Source organism: Lichenostomus cassidix, chromosome 26 (assembly GCF_008360975.1).
Source record: "Lichenostomus cassidix isolate B80296 chromosome 26, HeHo_3.0, whole genome shotgun sequence".
Lineage (NCBI taxonomy): Eukaryota > Metazoa > Chordata > Aves > Passeriformes > Meliphagidae > Lichenostomus > Lichenostomus cassidix.
The window spans coordinates 3440032-3460219 of NC_139506.1; the positions used below are offsets into that span (position 1 = coordinate 3440032).

A 20188-nucleotide genomic window follows, 5' to 3' on the forward strand; every position below is an offset into this window, starting at 1 on the left:
GGACACCCAGCACCCCGGGAGTGGTGACAGCTCTGTCCCTGGCATGGGCACAAATAGGGACACCCAGCAGGCCTCAAGGTTTGTCCCCACACGAGCAGCAGCACAGGCAGGTGGCTTTGAGGAGAGAAAAAAGTGTATTTTCCATGAGTTCGGTAGCTCTCAGCTGCTTTCAGCGTGGCTGTGCCCACACTGAGCCCCCACGATGCCCACCCTGAGTGTCCCCAGCATGGCTGTGCCCACACTGAGTCCCCACGATGCCCACCCTCAGTGTCCCCACCCTGCCCAGGGTCCCTCGGGTGCTCCCAACCTGCAGGGACACTCTGTGCCTGGGCTCAGAGCCCGTAGGAAGCTCCCAAAACCCTGCAGTGCTCAGGTGAGGGGGAGCCTTGGCCACCGGGATGCTCCTGGTGGCCACCTCACCGTGCCAGCACTGGCCCAGGCCCCGGGGAGACCGAGCAGTTAAAAATAAGAACATTTCCTTCCTCGCCCCCTACTTTAAGCCGTGTGATAAATAAAAACTGGGAGTTTCTGCCTCCTGGAGAGGAAGCGGCTGCGAGGAGGCAGTGAGTGAGTCAGGCCGGCAGAAGTCATCCCTGTTGCTGAGGCACAGCCTCCATCCCATCCCATCCCATCCCATCGCTGCCAGGGCCGGCAGCCACATTCCTTTCTCATGCTGAAATTGCTGCTTTGAAGGCTCCGAGCTGCAGGGTCCCCTCCCTGCCCGGGTCCCCTCCCTGCCCGCGGGATGCTCCCTTGGCAAAGCTCCCCTCACCTGCCCACCCTTCCCGCTGGGAAGGAGCATTCCCTGGGGTGGGATGGTGTTGGATTGCCAGAGCAGATCACCCAGGGTTGTGTTTCCCTGTCTTGGTTTGAAAACAAACCAATGGGAGATCACAAGTCAAGACTGAAATTAAAAATAAGTGAAATAATACAAGGAAAAGCACTGACAAAGTCAGATACAACCTAACACCCTGTTAGGGTGGTAGTAGCAGTCCAACTGAAGTAGTCCAGTTGAAGCGGTGATCCTGTGAAGGTCTAGTCTCCAGCTGAAGATCCAGTAGTAGCTCTGGTTCTCTGGGAACCCAGTAGACAGGGCTGGCTCAGGCAGTTCCAAGGCTAGCTTATATCCAGGTGGGAACACCTGGCTCCTCTCTCCTCGGCAGAGCATCTCACAATGGGATGAGATAAGTCCATGAGTTACACGGTGGGTCCCTGATGGCCCATTGCCTGTCATGCGGGGTGGGTCGTTAGCAAGTGATAATAGCTAACGGATGGCCCATTGCCTGTCATCCGGAGTGGGTGATAGCAGCTAATGGCTCACAGCTGGTGGTAATAGAATACTTAACTACATCAATATTGCAACCTAGGACATTATCTACCCCTTATTCTATTACCATCTACACAGTTCTCACTTAAGATAAGGTCTCCTTGTGGGACACAACGGGTTTCTCCATCTGCCTGCATCACCCACCAAGTATAACCAGGTCCTTGGGCAAAAACCACTCCACGGATGGGTTTGCCTTTCCCTGAGGTGGGAGTAATCCAAACAGTCTTTCCTAAAAAACCTCTTATGTGTACCACAGGGACTTTATCTCCATCCACTGTGTGCAAAGGTTCGGACTCGGCAGGACCGGCTCGATTGATAGAACCCCTTGTGTTAACCATCCAGGTGGCCTTTGCTAAGTTCAGTTCCCAATTTTTGAAGGTTCCCCCGCCAAGTGCCTTCAAAGTTGTCTTCAGTAGTCCGTTGCACCGTTCAACTTTCCCGGCAGCTGGTGCATGATAGGGGATGTGGTATATCCATTCAATTCCGTGCTCTCTAGCCCAGGTGCTTATGAGGCCATTCTTGAAATGGGTTCCATTGTCAGACTCGATTCTCTCAGGGGTACCATGTCTCCACAGGACTTGCATTTCCAGACCCAAGATGGTGTTCCGGGCAGTAGCATGAGGCACAGGGTAGGTCTCTAACCATCCTGTGGTTGCTTCCACCATGGTCAACACGTAGCGCTTTCCTTGGCGGGTTTGGGGAAGTGTGATGTAGTCAACTTGCCATACTTCCCCATACCTGTACTTTGACCATCGTCCACCATACCACAGAGGCTTCACCCGCTTGGCCTGTTTGATTGCAGCGCAAGTCTCACAGCTGTGGATGACCTGTGAGATGTTGTCCATGGTCAAGTCCACCCCTCGGTCACGAGCCCACCTGTATGTTGCATCTCTCCCTTGATGACCAGAGGCATCATGGGCCCAACGAGCTAGAAATAATTCTCCTTTGTGCTGCCAGTCCAGATCCACCTGTGACACTTCCACCTTGGCAGCTCGGTCCACCTGCTCGTTGTTACGATGATCTTCATTAGCCCGACTCTTAGGTACATGTGCATCCACGTGTCGAACTTTCACGGTCAGCTTTTCTGCCCGGGCGGCAATGTCCTGCCAAATCTCAGCAGCCCAGATGGGTTTTCCTCTGCGCTGCCAGTTGGCCTTTCTCCAGCGATCTAACCATCCCCACAGTGCATTGGCTACCATCCAGGAGTCAGTGTAGAGATAGAGCCTTGGCCATTTCTCTCGTTCGGCAATATCCAAAGCCAGTTGGATGGCTTTAAGCTCTGCGACCTGACTTGATCCACCTTGTCCCTCAGTAGCCTGTACAGCTTGTCGTGTGGGGCTCCATACTGCAGCTTTCCATTTCCGATCTGCGCCTACAATTCGGCAGGAACCATCGGTGAAGAGGGCATAGCGTCTTTCACTCTCCGGCAGCTCGTTATACGGGGTGCTTCCTCAGCACGTGCTACTTGCTCCTCTGCTTCTTCTGAAGATAATTTAAAAGTCTCACCTTCAGGCCAGTTTGTTATAATTTCCAGAATCCCAGGGCGATTTGGGTTTCCAATACGGGCGCGCTGTGTGATGAGGGCAATCCATTTGCTCCACGTGGCATCAGTGTCATGGTGGGTAGAGGGAACCCTTCCCTTGAACATCCACCCCAGCACTGGCAGTCGGGGTGCAAGGAGAAGTTGTGTTTCTGTGCCGATCACCTCTGAGGCGGCTTGGACTCCTTCGTAAGCTGCCAAGATTTCTTTCTCGGTGGGAGTGTAGTTGACTTCAGACCCTCTGTAACTTCGGCTCCAGAATCCCAGTGGTCGACCTCGGGTCTCACCAGGCACCTTCTGCCAAAGGCTCCAGGACAGACCATGGCTCCCAGCTGCAGAGTAAAGCACATTCTTTACCTCTGGTCCTGTCCTGACTGGTCCCAGGGCTACCGCATGAGCGATCTCCTGTTTGATCTGGGTGAAGGCTTGCTGCTGTTCAGGGCCCCAGTGGAAATCGTTCTTCTTGCGGGTTATGAGGTAGAGAGGACTCACACTCTGGCTGTACTCAGGGATGTGCATTCTCCAAAAGCCTATGGCGCCTAGGAAAGCTTGCGTCTCCTTCTTGTTGGTTGGTGGAGACATCGCGATGATCTTATTGATGACCTCAGAGGGAATCTGACGCCGTCCGTCTTGCCACTTTACTCCCAGGAACTGGATCTCTCGGGCAGGTCCCTTGACTTTGCTCTTCTTGATGGCGAAACCGGCTTCCAGGAGAATTCTGATGATTTTCTCTCCTTTCCCAAATACTTCCGTTGCTGTGTCCCCCCACACAATGATGTCATCAATATACTGCAGATGTTCTGGGGCCTCACCCTTTTCCAGTGCAGCCTGGATCAGTCCATGGCAGATGGTGGGACTGTGCTTCCACCCCTGGGGCAGTCGGTTCCACGTGTACTGCACACCTCTCCAGGTGAAAGCAAACTGAGGCCTGCACTCTGCTGCCAGAGGAATGGAGAAAAAGGCATTGGCAATATCAATGGTCGCATACCACTTTGCTGCCTTGGATTCCAGTTCATACTGAAGTTCCAACATGTCCGGTACAGCAGCACTCAGTGGTGGTGTGACTTCATTCAGGCCACGGTAATCCACCGTCAGTCTCCATTCTTCACTGGACTTACGCACCGGCCATATAGGGCTGTTAAAGGGTGAGTGAGCCTTGCTGACCACCCCTTGGCTCTCCAGATCCCGAATCATCTTATGGATGGGGGCCACAGAGTCTCTGTCAGTGCGGTATTGCCGGCGGTGCACTGTAGCTGTAGCAATTGGTACCCGCTGTTCTTCAATTCTCAGTAGTCCTACAGCAGACGGGTTATCTGAGAGACCGGGCAGGGTATTCAGTTGTCTTATGTCTTCCATCTCTACAGCTGCTATCCCAAAAGCCCAGCGATGTCCCTTCGGGTCCTTGAAATATCCACTCCTGAGATAATCTATGCCGAGGATGCATGGGGCGTCTGGACCAGTCACAATGGGGTGTTTCTGCCACTCGTTCCCAGTTAAACTCACTTCAGCTTCCAGTACAGTCAGCTGCTGGGATCCTCCTGTCACCCCAGAAATGGAAATGGATTCGGTCCCCACATACCTGGATGGCATCAGGGTGCACTGAGCGCCGGTGTCAACCAAAGCCGTGTATCTTTGTGGGTCAGACGTGCCAGGCCATCGGATCCACACAGTCCAATAGATCCGATTATCCCTTTCCTCTACCTGTCTAGAGGCAGGGCTCCTCTAATCCTGTTTTTGGTGCACGATGTTCTTCTCCTGTAAATGTGTTCCTGAGGTCCCTTCAAGAGGATCAGTCATATTATCACTTCCATTCTGTCGGGGGTTCTGTCCACAAGAGACTGGGGCAGTGTTGTACCTAGATGAGCCTCCTGAAATGGATGTTTCCTTTTTCAATTCACGTACCCGGGCTGCTAAGGTGGAGGTGGGTTTCCTATCCCACTTCCTCATGTCTTCCCCATGCTCTTGAAGGAAAAACCAGAGGTCCCGTCGTGGAGTTTGTTTTCTTTCCCTGACTGGAGTACGTCTGCTCCTGATGGCAGAGACTCGGGTTGGTTTTGGTGTGGCATGGAAAAATCTTTCTGTGAGCTCTTTCCTTAGTTTCTGATGGCTCTCTTCAATCAATCTCCGGACTTGCTCGGCTAGGTTTGTTTCTACCGATGAGACCTGGGTGCGTAGTGGGGCGGTGACAGTGTCCTCATAAATTCTCAGTTTGTTTGCTAACACGCCCACCTGGTCTTCGCCTTCCCTCCACTGCAATGTTGCCAGGTAACGAGAGTATATCTCTGGTCCGAGCCGCGCGAATCTTAGCCACATTTGTGAAGTGCACCGGACATTATCTGGGCTCTTGGGGAATCTCTCATTGTCTGAGAAAATGATCTCTAGCACAGCCAATTCCCTCAGGCATCGGATACCTTGTTCTATTGTGTTCCATTTCCTTTGGTGCATCTGGAGGTCTTCTTTGCACAGGTATCTGTCCCGTACACTCAGCAGCAATCGTCGCCAGAGGCTGAGAGTTTCCTGGGTTTTCCCAATCCCCTGGTCAATGACCACATCCTGAGACAGGGATCCCAGTTGTCTGGCCTCACTTCCATCCAGAATAGTGTCATTAGCTGCGGCGTCCCAGATACTGAGCAGCCAGGTCAAGATGGACTCATTCGCCTGCCGGGTGAATTCCCTCCGTAGGTCACGCAGCTCCCCCAGGGATAGAGAGCGAGTGATGATCTCTGGCTCTGTCTCTTCTGCTTGGTGGGATGGTCCTGCCGCATCCTCATCAGTCGCTGTGCGGACTGACTTGCTCTTGGATTTCTTTTTCTGGACGGGGGCAACCGCTACTGGCTTTGGCTGTTCTGATTCGGCAATGGTCTGTGGTGAGACATTGACTGCTCCTTTGGTTCTTTTCCTCTTGCTTGCTGACTTGCTTCGTTTCTCCTCCTCAAGAAGACAAAGTATTGTTTTGTTCTTCAGCATGAGGTAAACAGTGCTGGTCAAAGAAAACAGAACTAACAAAAAGATTATGCCATCCCTAGCATCCAGAGAGAACTCAATATTGTCAAAAATGGCTGTGCCTGACCTGAAAGGCTGGAAGAAACCGCTCTCTCCTCCTAGCCCCAGAGGGTGGGTGCGATTGCTGATGAGATCCCAGACGAAGCAGCTCAGGTTAGGCCAGGCAGACAAAGTCGAGTATATATAACGAATGGTGTTCATCGCCTCACAGGTTACTATGCAATAGGCATAATAAACCAATAGAGCAATTTTCATGCTGTGCCCTGATCGTAACAAGAGCAATACGACGGGCAGATAGCTTCCCATTTGAGGAAAGATATAGAGAGCGAGATAAAGCACCCATATAGATAAGCTGAGCATCATGGTGATAGGATTTCTGCGTTTCCCCAGGTCGTGCCCCACGTTGGGCGCCAAAATATGTCTTGGTTTGAAAACAAACCAATGGGAGATCACAAGTCAAGACTGAAATTAAAAATAAGTGAAATAATACAAGGAAAAGCACTGACAAAGTCAGATACAACCTAACACCCTGTTAGGGTGGTAGTAGCAGTCCAGTTGAAGCGGTGATCCTGTGAAGGTCTAGTCTCCAGCTGAAGATCCAGTAGTAGCTCTGGTCCTCTGGGAACCCAGTAGACAGGGCTAGCTCAGGCAGTTCCAAGGCCAGCTTATATCCAGGTGGCTGGCTCCTCCCTCCTCGGCAGAGCATCTCACAATGGGATGAGATAAGTCCATGAGTCACACGGTGGGTCCCTGATGGCCCATTGCCTGTCATGCGGGGTGGGTCGTTAGCAAGTGATAATAGCTAACGGATGGCCCATTGCCTGTCATCCGGAGTGGGTGATAGCAGCTAATGGCCCACAGCTGGTGGTAATAGAATACTTAACTACATCAATATTGCAACCTAGGACATTCCCCTTTCCAGGGATCAACAGGAACCCACTTGGAGGTGAAGTTTGCCCAGATGCTTTGGGAGTAAATCCATGGTGGATGGAGGGGATGGAGAAGGTGTGGCGGCTGGGGAGGGCAGGAGGGTTGTGGTGCCCAAACGCCATCCCAGCGCCCTGCCAGGGCCCTTTCTGCTCTCCTCAGGAATCCCAAATCGAGGCCGGGAAATCAAGGGTGAAACCGCTTGGAAGGAGAAGGAGAAAAATGACTGTGGCAGCCTTTGTTGGAGGATGAGGGAGGGAGGGAGACACTCGGTCCCTTGTGCCGCGCGGAGCAGGGAGCACAGGGCTCTGCTGAGGGTCACGCACGGGAGGGGACTCTCGGGCCACGAGGGGATTTTGTCCCCTCACCCTGCTGGCTCTGCCCCCGCTGCTGTCCCCAGACCAGCTCAAAGCCTGCCGGGGCTCTGTGTGGATCTTTTCACTCTGCTGCCCCTTCCTCCCACCCCACGGAGCAGCAGCATCGGGGCAGGGCTGACCCCAAACTCCAGCTGCCACAAAAAAGGATTGTTTCAACCCCACTTCTCCCTCTGAGTGAGGATTTCCCAACCCAGAGTAGCAAAACGGATGGGATAGCAGCCCAGAGCAGCAAATAGGATGAGCAAAATCACTCCCTTGGCACAGAAAACCCCCAGCAAGGAGAGTGAAACCCCAAACCCGTGCAAACCCAAACCTCCCCCTGCAGCAGCAGCAGCTTGAAAGGCGCCCCAAGGTCTGCGGGGGAAGGGCTGAGCCCCCTCGGGTGACTTCATTAGCGCTGGAGACGGGAGCAGCTCCCTCCCTCCCGCCCGTCCCATCTGTGCCCGGCCGGCTCCGGCGGCGGCTGTGCCAAGCATCCCGCGGGAGCAGCCGAGCTCCCCCGAAATAGCTCTCAGACTGGATGACTTTGGCCCACATCCTCAAAGGTGTTGAGGCTCCGGGTTACCTCGGGGCACCCGAGCCTTCCCACGCACCCGCACGGGTGGCAGGAGGCGGCCTGGAGAGGGAGGTGACACTCGGTGGGTCTGGGAGAGGGGAAAATGGAGGAATTGCTGGAGGAAAATAGGGCAAATCTCTCAAATCCCACTCTTGCTGTCCACGCAGCCAAACCCATCCTGGTCCACGCAGAAAAAGACAACGATTTGCCTTTTCCTGCAGCAGAAAAAGGCCAGGATTCGCAGCAGGATTTGCCCTGCTCCATCCTCCCTCTCTGCCTCCCCCGAAGGGTTAAACAGCCCTGGCGTGGAAGACACTTTGTACTTGGATTTAAAAATACAGCCAAAGCCCCGGTGGCCCAGCGCCATGCAAGGCACAGGTATATTTCCACACTCGAGCCAATAACCTTCCCCGAGGGAAATTTAGGCTTTTTATGATTAAAAGGGGAAAAAATAATAGTGGGGAATTAAATATAGTACAGAGCGCGAGAACAATTAGCAGTTGCCGTTAGCGACACCGGGCCAAGCTTGGGACAAGCGGCGCGGTTGGGGGAGAGCAGCGGGGTTGGGGACAGCCAGCGGGTGACAGGGGACAGCGCTGGGGCAGGGAGGGATGCTGAGGGTTTGGCAGCTGGCCCTCGGGAGAGCCCCAGAGCCCGGGAGGAGCCTGGCCGCGCCTCACGGGCAGGGGTTTGTGTCCCTCGGCTTTATCGAAAGCAAATGGAAGTGTTTGCACAGGCTTGTGACTTCCCTAATAAGCAAACACGGGTTAATTGGGGGTGGAGCAGGGCTCGGGGCTGCCAGCTGTACCCTCAGCCCGGCCAGGGTGGCAGCATGGGTGAGGGAAGAGCCTCGTTGCTCATTTCCCATCCCTCCTGCGCGTTGCCCGAGAGGTTTGGCACTGCCCAGCCCTCCTGGCTCACCGGCCGTGCCCTGCCCTGCCCCTCAGGCATCACCTGGCTGCAGCCACCTCCAAAATCCTCCCCGGCTTTGCCCCAAATCGGCTGCTTTTCGCCCATTTCGGCCGTGCCCATGTGGGAGCAGCAATAATGGCCTGAATTGCATCACCCCAAGGGGGAATTTATATCCCAGGAAAACCTCCAAGCCCTTCTCCCGCACTTCAGGGCAGGACCCAGAGCAGATTGGTCCCTGTCAATGTTGGACAGGGTTTGGAACAGCCTGGGACAGCGGGAGGTATCCTGCCCATGGAATGGGATGAGCTTTAGGGTCCCTCCCAAACCAACCCAACCCAAACCAGCCTGGAATTCTGGGATCCATGGGCAGAATTCCCAAGCAGCCAGCAGCTCCAGAGTGACCCCGGGCAGTGCTGGGATCACATCCCACCAACCTCTGAAGAAACCCCAAAGGCTCCACCCCAATCCCTGCCCTGTCATCATCTCAGCCTCTCCTTCCAGCAGCTCCCAGGGATGGATTGCCAACCCAAGCAGCATTTCCTGCGCTCCCAAGTGGGCCAGCAGCCCCTCTCGTGTGGCCTGTGGTCAGCGCACAGCCGTGAATGGAGGCACAGCTTATCGGAGCCCGGCAGGAAATGCGCTCCGGCTCCAGCCCGGGCACAGAGCCCGCCGTGCCCTGCCAGCAGCAGGCAGGCTCTGCTCCATCCCAGCCCGAGTTTGGGATGCTGGGCCGGGCTGGTTTGCAGCAGGGCACAGCGGTGAGGCTCATCTCGGGGTGGTGTGGTGTGAAAGGGCTCAGGGGAGCATCACAGAGAGGGGACAGAGCCCAGCCCTGCCGTGGCTCCCTCCGTGCGCTCAAAGCCCCGCAGAAAATGGCTGAGCTGCCGTTCCTCCCCTCCTCCCCTCCCGGCTTTTGGAGGCAAGTTAGTGCCAATCAGCCTAATTACAGCCCTCGCCGAGCAAACCGCACGCCTTCCTTCCTGCTGAGTGACAGCCTGGCGAGCCGAGCGGCCCAGGGCTTGCTGCTGGGTTGGGCCACCACCGTGTCACAGCGGGCGTGTCCCCGAGGGTGGGGGGACAGGCTGCCCTGGCACGGGGGGTGCGGACACCCTGCCTGGGCTCCTCCAGGTGACAGCGGGAGGAAAGGGCTGCCAGGCTGGGGCACTGCTGCTCCTGCTTGGGTGTCACCGGAGATGCTCAGGGATGCTCCCATGGGAAGGGATCCCATCCCAGCACAGCCCTGGGCACCCTGCACGTCCTGCTGTTGTGGGATCGTGGAATGGTTTGGGTTGGAAAGGACCTTAAATCCCATCCCATTCCACCCCCTGCCATGGGCAGGGACACCTCCCACCACCCCAAGGTTGCTCCAAGTTCCATCCAGCCTGGCCTTGGACACTTCCGGGGATCCAGGAGCAGCCACAGCTTCTCTGGGCAGCCTGTGCCAGGGCCTCCCCACCCTCCCAGGGCAGAATTCCTTCCATATTATTCCCTCCACACGTATATATTCCATCACCTCAAACTGGGCACTGGCTGTGGGGTAACAAAACCTCCTCAGACACATTTCCACCCTCAAGGGGGGTGGCTGTCCCTCCCAGGTGAGGGGAGTCCCCGGTCCCCAAGCCCACGCCATGGTGCTGGAGGGTGAGGAGAGGCTGGATGCAAACCGCAGCCGAGCTGGATAAACCCTCCCGGAGTGTCCCAACCCCTGTGCGGAGTAAACAGCCCCGGGCGGATGGGCAATAGGCAGCCTGGGATCTGATTTCAAGGCACCGGACACATCCAGCTGCCAGCACAGCTCCTGCAGGAGGAGCTGCCCCGGCTGTGCCCCTCTCCAGCCCCGCTGCTGGGGCTCGATCGGTCCGGGAACAGCCGGACACCAGCCGGACATCACCGGACATCACCGGACACCACCGGACACCAGCCGGACATCACCGGACATCACCGGACACCACCGGCCATCACCTCCTCGGGCTGAGTCCCGCCGTGCCAGGGCGGTGCTTCTGCAGCTGCCAGCGGCGCGGGGAGAGGAGCTGCGCAAAGCCCCGAAATCGCTGTTTGCCGAGAGGCAGCAGTTAGTCATGTTTGTGCTCCGCGCTGCTGAGTCACCCGAGCGGGGACAAGGGACCGAGGGGACAGCGCGGGGCGGGAGCGACTCTTTATTGACTCCGCACGTAAATCAATCGGGACGCCGTGCCGCTGCCATAAAGCAGGACAGGCTCGGGCGGGGAGGGAAGAGCCAGAGCTGGGCAGAATTTACAGCTGGGAAGGAGAAAAGGGAAGGGCAGAAGTGGTTTGTTTTGCGGGGATTTAAGGATTGTAGGTAATGTTATATTGTGTTTTCTATCCAGACCCCAAAGCTGTTTGCAGCGCCGAGCAGAGGTGGCTGTGTGGGTGCAGCAGTTGGGATGCTCCATCCCTGGAAGTTTTCCAGGCCAGGTTGGACAGACCTCAGAGATCCCCCAGTTCCATGGCAGGGACACCTTCCACCAGGCCAGCTTGCTCCAAGCCCTGTCCAACCTCCCCTGGAACAATTCCAGCCATGAACTAGGTGCATCTGGAGCCTACAGAGGGATTCAAATCGTTCCCAAATGTAAAGCAGGGATGATATCTGCCCGGAAAAGCAGCCATGCAGCCATGGCAGAACCGCTCAGCCCATGACAGGAGAATTTCCAACCCACGCCTGCGCCAGAGCTTGAATCATTGCTCTCTTCGAGGCAGAAAGTCAGAGGATTTCCTTGCAAATAGAGCCTTTGTTTGGCAAATATTTCTCCCATCTGGCCCGGGGCTGTGAGTGCCCTTTGTCGGTTTGATGACGACCCAGGGTGATGCTAGTGGCACAGAGGGGACAAACCCGGTGGCCCCAGGGCGGTGCCAGTGTCACAGAGGGGACCCTGTGGCCTGTCTGAGCTGCCAGGGCAGGGAGGAACATCTGCCTGTGCCAGAGCTCGAGTTTGGTGTGTCAGAAATACCAGGCTACATCCTTAGCGGTTTCGAATTTGGGGCACAGAGCGTGGAGCTGTTCCGTGCTTTTGGAGCACCTGAAAATTATAAAAAAAAAAAAAAAATAATAAAATTGGGATCTGAAGCTGGAGGCGACCGCCTGGAGCCTCCCGGCCCCATCATCCTACAAATGGGTCATAATAAAAAATAAATTAGTGTGAGTCCACAGAAGGCAGCAGAGCTCAATCGCTCGCACAGGCTGAGGATCCCCATGAATATTTCATTTTAAATATTCTCTCCCGTTGGCTCGGATCGCTGGAATAGCCGAGCGGCTCACATTTGTCATGCGACTTTACAACAGCTCTGCACATCTCAGCCTGGACGTTATTCCAGGCTTTTCCCCCCCTCCATGTTGGTGCAGCATCCTGCATGAAAGATGACATAAGAAGGGATTTTTGGAGGTGCTGGAGGTGCAGCAGGAGCAGGGATTGAGCCATCCCATCACCTCCAGCGCTGGAATCTGGTTTTCCAGCGGCGCAGGGGAGGCTGGCAGAGGGTTTTTATCACTCCCGGCCCGTGAGCAGCTCGCCCTGCTCTCGCAGCACGGCGCTGTTTGTAAACAGCCAGCCTCAACCACCGCCGGCAGGATGTGGCAGCGTCACAAGGTGACAAGTGACCTCCGGGGGCCCAGCGGCTCCCCGGGCACAGCCCGGCACGGCACGGCACCTATTTCATCCCTGGAAGTGTCCCAGAGATGAAATAGCTCCAAACTGGCCAGGGCTTGGAGCAAGCTGGGCTGGTGGAAGTTGTCCCTGCGGGATTTTTGAGGTTTGTCCAACCATTCCTAGAAAATTTCAGGGATGGATCATCCACTTCCCACGGTGCCTGGAGATGCCAGGAAAGGCCTGGTTGCCCCTGCCAGGCTCCACTCAGCAGATGCCACCCTCAGAGGTGCCCACAACCCCGGGAGGAGCCACTCAGCCGGGTCAAACCCTTCCTCCCCATGGTGTTGACACTTGCCCTGGCACAGGCTGGCTGCTAATAATAACACCACCCGCGTTTTCTGCAGCTTTCCCTTCGCCCCGGGAAATCTCGGGTGGTTTTTGCACAGCGGTGGAGTCTATTTGGAGCTCGAGGCTTCGAAGGATGTGTCAAGGACAGGGAGGTTTGGTACCTGGGAAAGCATCGCGGGAAGGGGATGTTGCCAGGGCAGCTCTGCCGAGCCACGGCGGCAGGAAAACAACCATGGCTGCGTGAATTTGCCACTGAGTTTACCCTGAATTTGCCACTGAATTTACCACTGAATTTGCCACTGAATTTGGTCCTGATTTTGCCCCGAATTTGCCCTGAATTTGCCCTGAATCTGCCCTGAATTTGAGACTGAATTTGCCCTAAATTCGCCCCTGAATTTGCCGTGAATTTACCTTTAATTTGCCCTGAATTTCCCCTGAATTTGCCACTGAATTTGCCCTGAATATACCCTAAATTTGCCTGAATTTGCCCTGAATTTGCCACTGATTTTGCCACTGAATTTGCCCTGAATTTGTCACTGAATTTGCCACTGAGTTTGTCCTGAATTTGCCCTGAATTTGTCACCGAATTTGCCCTGAATTTGCCCTGAATTTGTCACCGAATTTGCCCTGAATTTGCCCTGAATTTACCCTGAATTTATCAGGCTCCAGACGAAACACCCTGATGACCACGGAGCGCTCCAGCGAGTTCATCTCTCTCCCAGCCCTGCTTTCAGCCCAGTCTGGGCTCTGCATCCCCATTTGGTGCCATTCCCGGGGACTGGCAGGATCAGTGCAGAGCATCCCACTCCAAACTCCATCCCGGAGGAGCTCAGCAAAGCCCCGGGATCGCTCTGCAGCAGCCTGGGCCGCTCGGGGGGAAGCCCGGGGAGCGCTGAGCGCCGAGCGCAGGCTTTGTCCCGGCAGGTCGGCTGGGTGTGGAGCTTCCTGGCATACAATTCCCAGATTAGCAGGAGCGGCGCTGCCAGCAGCTCCTCCGGCCCGTGCCGGCGGCCTGGGAATGCTGAGAGGTCAGCGCTGCCAGCCGGGGCGGGGCAGGGCACGGATGGGGTGAGCTGTGGGGTTGGGATGCTCCTTCTGCACCCCGAGGATAGTAAAGGGGAGCTTCAGAAGGGATTGGATTGGGAGGAAGCCTAAAAATCGTCTCATTCCAGCTTTCCAGTATCCAGGATAGCAACCAAGCCCTTTCCCAAATCTCTGTAAAGTTTCACCCCCAGGGGATGGAGATCACCGATCCCGCTGATCCTTTTAAGGGACAAATCCAGAGGCCTCTTCTTGCAATGGAATTAATGAATAAAGCCCTTCAAACCCACGGAGAATAAATAATCAAAAAGCTGGAGGGTGGAAGGGTTGGGGAAGGAGGGAAAATAATTCAACACAGAGCTGTTTAATAAGGAAAGGGGAATAATCGAGAGGGAGAAGTGAGAACGTTTTAGTCACGGTAAATGCTTCATCTGAAAAAAAAATAAAATAAATTCAAACCGAAGGCAGGCCGTGGCAGTGGAGGTGGGGAGAGACTCGAGGATGCTTCCCAAGAACGGGAAAAGGAAAATGTGGTATTTTCATGAGGCCGAGGGCAAAGGAGAGGCAGGAGCTGGAGCTGAGGAGCAGTTCGGGCCCGGGCTGGGCAGCGAGGAGGCAGCAGCGCCCATCCCTGCTCCGGGGGCGGCTGGCAGCTCAGGAGCAGCTCCCCGCCCCTGCCAGGGGCTGCACCTGGGGAGGGACGGAGGGACAAACCTCAGCGAGCGCAGTGACACCGAGCGGCACTGTCCCCCCAGCCCTGCTGCCCACTGCCATCCCCCGGGCTGTCCCCTGCCCCAAACCGGACCTACAGCGTCCCCAGGGCTGCCCAGCCGCTGGCACCGCACCGCCTCCAGCCCTGTTTTCTCCGCGGGAGAAGCTGGACACCAGCAATTCCCAGCGGCTGCGGCTCCGGGAGCGGCGCCAGGCGTGTCCTGCCTGGATCTGCCCGGCTGTGAATCGGGGTCTGTTCAGCGCAGACACCCCCGCGGCTCAAAGGAGCCTCTGTGCGGCTCCGGGCTGCGGGGTTCACCCGGAGAAGCATCGCCCGGATCTCCGGCTGCTTCCCAGAGCGCTCCGAGCCTGCCCTGCCCTGCCCTGCCCACGCACGGGGCACGGGGGGGAACAGCCCGGCCGGTACGGCTGAGACCCCTGGCGCTGCTTCCCGAGCTTTTTGGGAGCTTCCCAGCCCCGGATGCGGCGATTGGAGACAGGAGAATGTGTCTGGTCTGCGCGGGAGGGAGAAACGGGGAGCTGAGGTGACCCTGGGCACGGCTGAGGTGACCCCGGGGACAGCTGAGGTGACCCAAGGGACAGCTGAGGTGACCCCGGGTGCAGCTGAGGTGACCCCAGGCACAGCTGAGGTGACCCAAGGGACAGCTGAGGTGACCCCGGGCACAGCTGAGGTGACCCCGGGGACAGCTGAGGTGACCCTGGGGACAGCTGAGGTGACCCTGGGGACAGCTGAGGTGAACCAAGGGACAGCTGAGGTGACCCCGGGGACAGCTGAGGTGACCCCAGGCACAGCTGAGGTGACCCCGGGTGCAGCTGAGGTGACCCCAAGGACAGCTGGGGTGACCCCAGGGACAGCAGAGGTGACCCCGGGGACAGCTGAGGTGACCCCAGGGACAGCAGAGGTGACCCCGGGGACAGCTGAGGTGACCCCAGGGACAGCAGAGGTGACCCAAGGGACAGCTGAGGTGACCCCAGGCACAAGTGCCCAGCGGGCAGAGAGGGCACAGAGCCCCCTGCCCAGCTCCAGACGGGCTCTTCCCGTGCCCGGAGTGAAGGAAATCGCTTTTTCCTCTCTCCCTGCCCGCGGGAAGGCTCGGGAATTCCCCAGGGGGATGGAGGTGTCCATAACCGGGGCTGATCCTGCCCGAAGCTCCCATCAGCCGGAAATTTAGAGGTATTTATAGGTCTGCCAGTGACCCACGGGGTGCTCTGGAGGGGAGGATCTGCTCTGCAGCCCCTCCTAGGAACGGGGAAACTGAGGCAGGGAGTGCTGAGCCGAGCTGCTCACAGAGGAGACTCAAAACTGGACTCATTTCATAGGAAAATTCGACAGAAGCATGTGGGGTTTGGCTGCAGGACACCCCAGCTTTTCCAAAAAAGGGATTTATGCACCACTGCAGCTTGAAGCCCAAGTGCCTGCAGTGCCACCATGGTGTGGTGGAAGAGGCAGAAATGTGACCAGGGCACACCGCGGTGACAGCCAGCCTGGGGAATGTCCCCTGTCACAGCTCCGGTGGCGTTTTCCTCTTCCAGACTCACCTCAGCCCGTTCCAGAGGCTCCTGCCCCACCTGCTGCCAGCCGTGCCCAGCTTCTCCCAAAGCAGCCAGAAGCTTCTGCTGCATCCATCCTCAGGACACCTCGGGGAGAGAGGGAAACCCATCAGGAACACACACAGAGCCAGGAAAATCCCTTTGGAATTTCATTCCCAGCGTGGAATGAATTTCATCCACCCAGGCATGGAGATGCTGCTCGGCCACATCATCCCAGACCTACAGGACCTTCTGAGTTTGTCCCAAATCCCTTCCACTGCACTCCCAGTGCTCCATCCCAAAGATCTGGGAGCCTTCCCAAAATCCTGAGCCTCAGGACTCACCCTCAGCACGGGATGGGTTGGATTTCTCACCTAAATCGAGTTTTTTCAGCCTCCCCTGCCTTCCCCGTGTTTGTACAGATTATCAAAGGGGTGTTTGTAAGGAATTTTGTCCTGAGCAGCCTGGCAGCTCTTCCAACGCCTGGAAACAAGGAGCTGGCAGTGTTGGCTGCTCTGGACACACAGACACGGAGTGATTAACGCCCAGCACAGCCCATTACAGCACCAGGCCTGGGTTTGGTGGGATTTTTAATCGATTTGATCAATCTGCTCCACGTGAGAAGCGCTGTGCCCAGAGTCTCATGTCCTGTGTCCCTGCAGAGCCAGCACAGGGTGACAATCCCGGGCTGGGGACACAGATGACACCACAGGAAAGGTGCCCTGACCCCCTCGGGACCCCCAGAGGGAACTGTGACAAACCTGGTGAACAACGGGGTTTAGTTGGGTGGGATTTTTACAGCTCTGGGATTTGCTGAGGGTGCGGGAGGTGAGTCCACCCACCCAAAAAACCCCCTGGAAAACCGCTCGGGCCCGTGCAGAGCTGGTCACTCGCTGTCCCCTCGTCCTGTCCCTGCTGTCCCCTGGTCCCCGCAGCCCCGAGCCGGGCGTGGGGCAAGGAGCCAGCGCTGCCTGCGGCTCCCAGCCGGGTTGGCTCGGTGGGAAGTCGGAGAGTGCCACCTGGTGCTCCGAGGAGATTTAGAGCCACAGGATCCTCGGAAGGGTTGCGTTAAGGGACCTCACAGCCCATCCCATTCCACCCCTGCCATGGCAGGGACACCTTCCACCATCCCGCGGTGCTCCAGCCTGGCCTTGGACACTGCCAGGGATCCAGGGGCAGCACAGCTTCTCTGGGAGTTCCACCCCAGCCCCTCCCCACCCTCCCATGGGAGAATTCCTACCGAAATCCTAGCTAACCCTGCCCTCTGGCAGTTTCTTTCTCTCCCCAGCAGGGCTCTGCTCTCCCTGGCTCACCTCCCGACCACATCCCAGGGCTTTGCAGGGCTCTCTGCAGCCCCACTCAGCAGCGACTCCTCTTCCCTTCCCACCACACTTCCCAGAGCAGGAATCTGCAGTGGCAAAAAGCAGGGAAGGGATGATGTCAGTGCTGACAAAGTGTCTCTGTGCACAGCTCCATTCTGGTGTAACTGATACCAGCAGCTGAGCTGGGAAAAAAAAAAACAACCTTTCTCTCTGCCCCCAGCCCTGCTGTGCCATTTTGTCACCCTGGCATCCTCCGTGGCACGGAGCAGATGTCCCCTGTCCCCGATGGCAAACTGGGACAGGCAGTGCTAATCCCAGGTGTTGCCCTCTGTGCCCAGCAGCATCCCAAGGTTATTCCCTTGGAAAAATAAAATATTCCCTGGGAGAACCACCAGGACAGCCCTGCAAGGCCACAGCCTCCCCCAGGGCAGTGCCAGGGGCAGTTTTGCCGGTGCTGCTCCATTCCTGCAGCTTTCCCAAGGTGTTCCCAGCAGCATTCCTCACTCTCCACATCCTCTCACCAACCTTTTCCGAATCCCTTCGCTGCCTGCTCTCCCTCCAGAGCCTGTTCTGGGACACCTCTGCTTTTGGGGACTCTGAACCTTCACCTGTGGGTCAAAACAACCCCAAAAAAGCAGTGACTCCCCCGAGCTCCCCCTCCCACATCTGGGAATTGCACATTCCCCCCGGAGTGGCTGGGAGAGGATCCCATGGCAGCTCCAGGTATTCCAAGGGACTCATTCCAGGCGGAATGCTTCAGCCTCCCACATCCCCTGGCCAGTTTTCCATGTCCACCCACTCCTCACTGACCACCAGGCAGGTCCTGAAGGCTGAGGGGAGATTTCCCCTCCCTCAGAGCCCTGCCCTCACCTTCCAGCAGCTTCTCCTTCTCCCATTCTGCATCACAGCCCACGGACGGCACTGGCTCGGGGCTGGTGACAGCTTCACCATCGTCACCTGGAGCTGGTGGGACCCCAATCCTGCGGGGACAGCACAGGCAGCAGTGGCAGTGGGTGCAGGATGTCCCAGCTGGGCCTTACTGGGAGCACTGGGCTCACGGCAAAGTTTGATGGAGGTCGGGGGAAAAAATGGATTTTCCAACACTCAACCCAGCAGCCTCCTGCAAACCCCAACTGCGCGGGATCAGCTGCTCCTCCCTGTCCCTCAGGGCCACCCTCCCTGCCCGGGGACACCGCAGCCAGCTGGCCTTTCTGCCCCGTGTCACCCCAGCCCACTCTCACCTCTCCGGAGTGTCACCACTGGGATGTCCCGGCGTGGATTTTCCTGTCCCCTCCTCGCTGTCCCCCTGGCTGCCTGCTGGCTGTGGGGCTGTGGGGCTGCCAGGTGTGTCCCCCAACGTGTCCCCCAGCGTGTCCCCAGCCACCAGCAGCTCAGGGCTGTCCCCCAGCGTGTCCCCGGCCACCAGCAGCTCAGGGCTGTCCCCCAGCCTGTCCCCCAGCCTGTCCCTGGCCACCAGCAGCTCCACGTCGCTGGTGTCGATCACCAGGCAGCCCCTGAAGCTGAGCTCCTCCAGCCTCCCCAGCAGGCACTCCGTGCTCTCCCCGCTGCTGCCCTCCCAGCGCTGCCCTGGGCTGCTGCGACCCTCGGCTGTCCCCAGCTCCTCCTCTCGGGGCTGCCGTGTCCCCCACAGGCTCCCCAGGCGCCCCAGGAGCCCCCTGAGGAGCTGGAGAGGGGAAGGACAGCAGGGAGCCCAAGTGGCCGGGTGGCTTTTCCTGCTGGCATCCTCCCAGTGCTCCCAGTTCGGGGAGCTGCTGCACCCCTCAGCTGCCCCCAGCTCCTCCACTCGGGGCTTCCGTGGCCACCACGGGACTCCCAGGAGCCGCCTGAGGAGCTGGAGCAGGGAGGGCTGGCTGGGAGCCTGGGTGGCCATCGGGGTGGCCATCGGGGTGGCCATCGGGGCCAGCGAGCAGCTCAAACGGCCACAACGGCCACAAACTGCCCCAAGCCGCAGTGACAGGGGGACAGGGCTGGGGACAGCACAGAGGGGACAGCTTTGCTCTGCCCTGCGACTTCCCCCGGCTGCTGCCACTGTCGCTGTCTGCCCAGCCTTGGCTCCGGAGCCCAGCGGCTGCTTGGCTGCAGAATGAGGTTTTTCCCCTCAAACCCCCTCAGGCAGAAGTGCTGTGACATCCTGACTGCTGAAAGCCCAGATTCTCCCACCTTCCAGCTGTTCCCTGCCTGGAGCAGCGCGCAGCCTCTGCCCACGGGCAGGGTGGGACTGTCACATCGAGCTGCCACCACGCAGGGCTGGCGATGCACAGCTGAGCACAGCTCCCCTTTCCCGTCCCTTTTCCCATCGTTTTCCCGTCCCCAGCACAGATTTAGACACCACGAGAATCCCCAATCCAGCTGCTCCATCCCCACAGCTGCTGAGCGCATTTCCATCCGCAGATCGATATCCTTCTTTTATTTCTTTTTTTTTTCCCCACCAGCCACAGGAGGGAGGAGGAGCTGGTGAAAGCTGGGAACACTTCACACCAGCACCGGCAGAGCCAGGGCGGCAATTCCAGCTGGGAATTGTTGATTCCACATCCCAAATGCTCTGCAGCAGCACGGGCTGGCTGCCCCGCGGAGCTGCACGCAGGATTTACAGCACTGCTGGATCCTTCCTTCCTTCCTTCCTTCCTTCCTTCCTTCCTTCCTTCCTTCCTTCCTTCCTTCCTTCCTTCCTTCCTTCCTTCCTTCCTTCCTTCCTTCCCTCCCTCCCTCCCTCCTTCCCTCCCTCCCTCCCTCCCTTCCCTCCTTCCCTCCTTCCCTCCTTCCTTCCCTCCTTTCTTCCCTTCCTTCCTCATTATTAGAGGAATTCTGGTTTTCGGCTGGAAACTTGTGCATTGATGCACCAGAGCAGGAGCAGCCTGTGGCAGAGGTGGCTCACAGCAAGGAATTTTTGGAAATGCTGCCGGCGGCTCAGTGCCACTTTCCCAGCTGGTTTTCCACAGCCAGAGGT

The 20188-nt window shown here is 57.5% G+C and overlaps 1 protein-coding gene across 3 annotated transcripts; it reads right to left on the reverse strand.

Moving 5' to 3' along the window:
* Positions 1–10859: 10859 nt before the first annotated feature.
* Positions 10860–19896, reverse strand: LOC146426991 (uncharacterized). 3 transcript variants are annotated; one of them, XM_085082990.1, is made up of 6 exons: positions 18462–19896; positions 18091–18200; positions 17746–17828; positions 17212–17306; positions 15908–16006; positions 10860–11680 (listed from the first exon to the last, which is right to left on the reverse strand). In XM_085082990.1, the coding sequence occupies exons 1-6, from the start codon at positions 19133–19135 to the stop codon at positions 11602–11604; spliced, it is 1140 nt and encodes a 379-aa protein (XP_084939116.1). In that variant the 5' UTR covers positions 19136–19896; the 3' UTR covers positions 10860–11601. The 3 variants fall into 3 exon arrangements, with proteins under 3 accessions (XP_084939116.1, XP_084939115.1, XP_084939117.1); XM_085082989.1 differs by lacking the exon at positions 10860–11680 and adding an exon at positions 13985–14326 and having other exon boundaries at positions 18462–19893; XM_085082991.1 differs by lacking the exons at positions 10860–11680; positions 15908–16006 and adding an exon at positions 16026–16381.
* Positions 19897–20188: the final 292 nt, after the last annotated feature.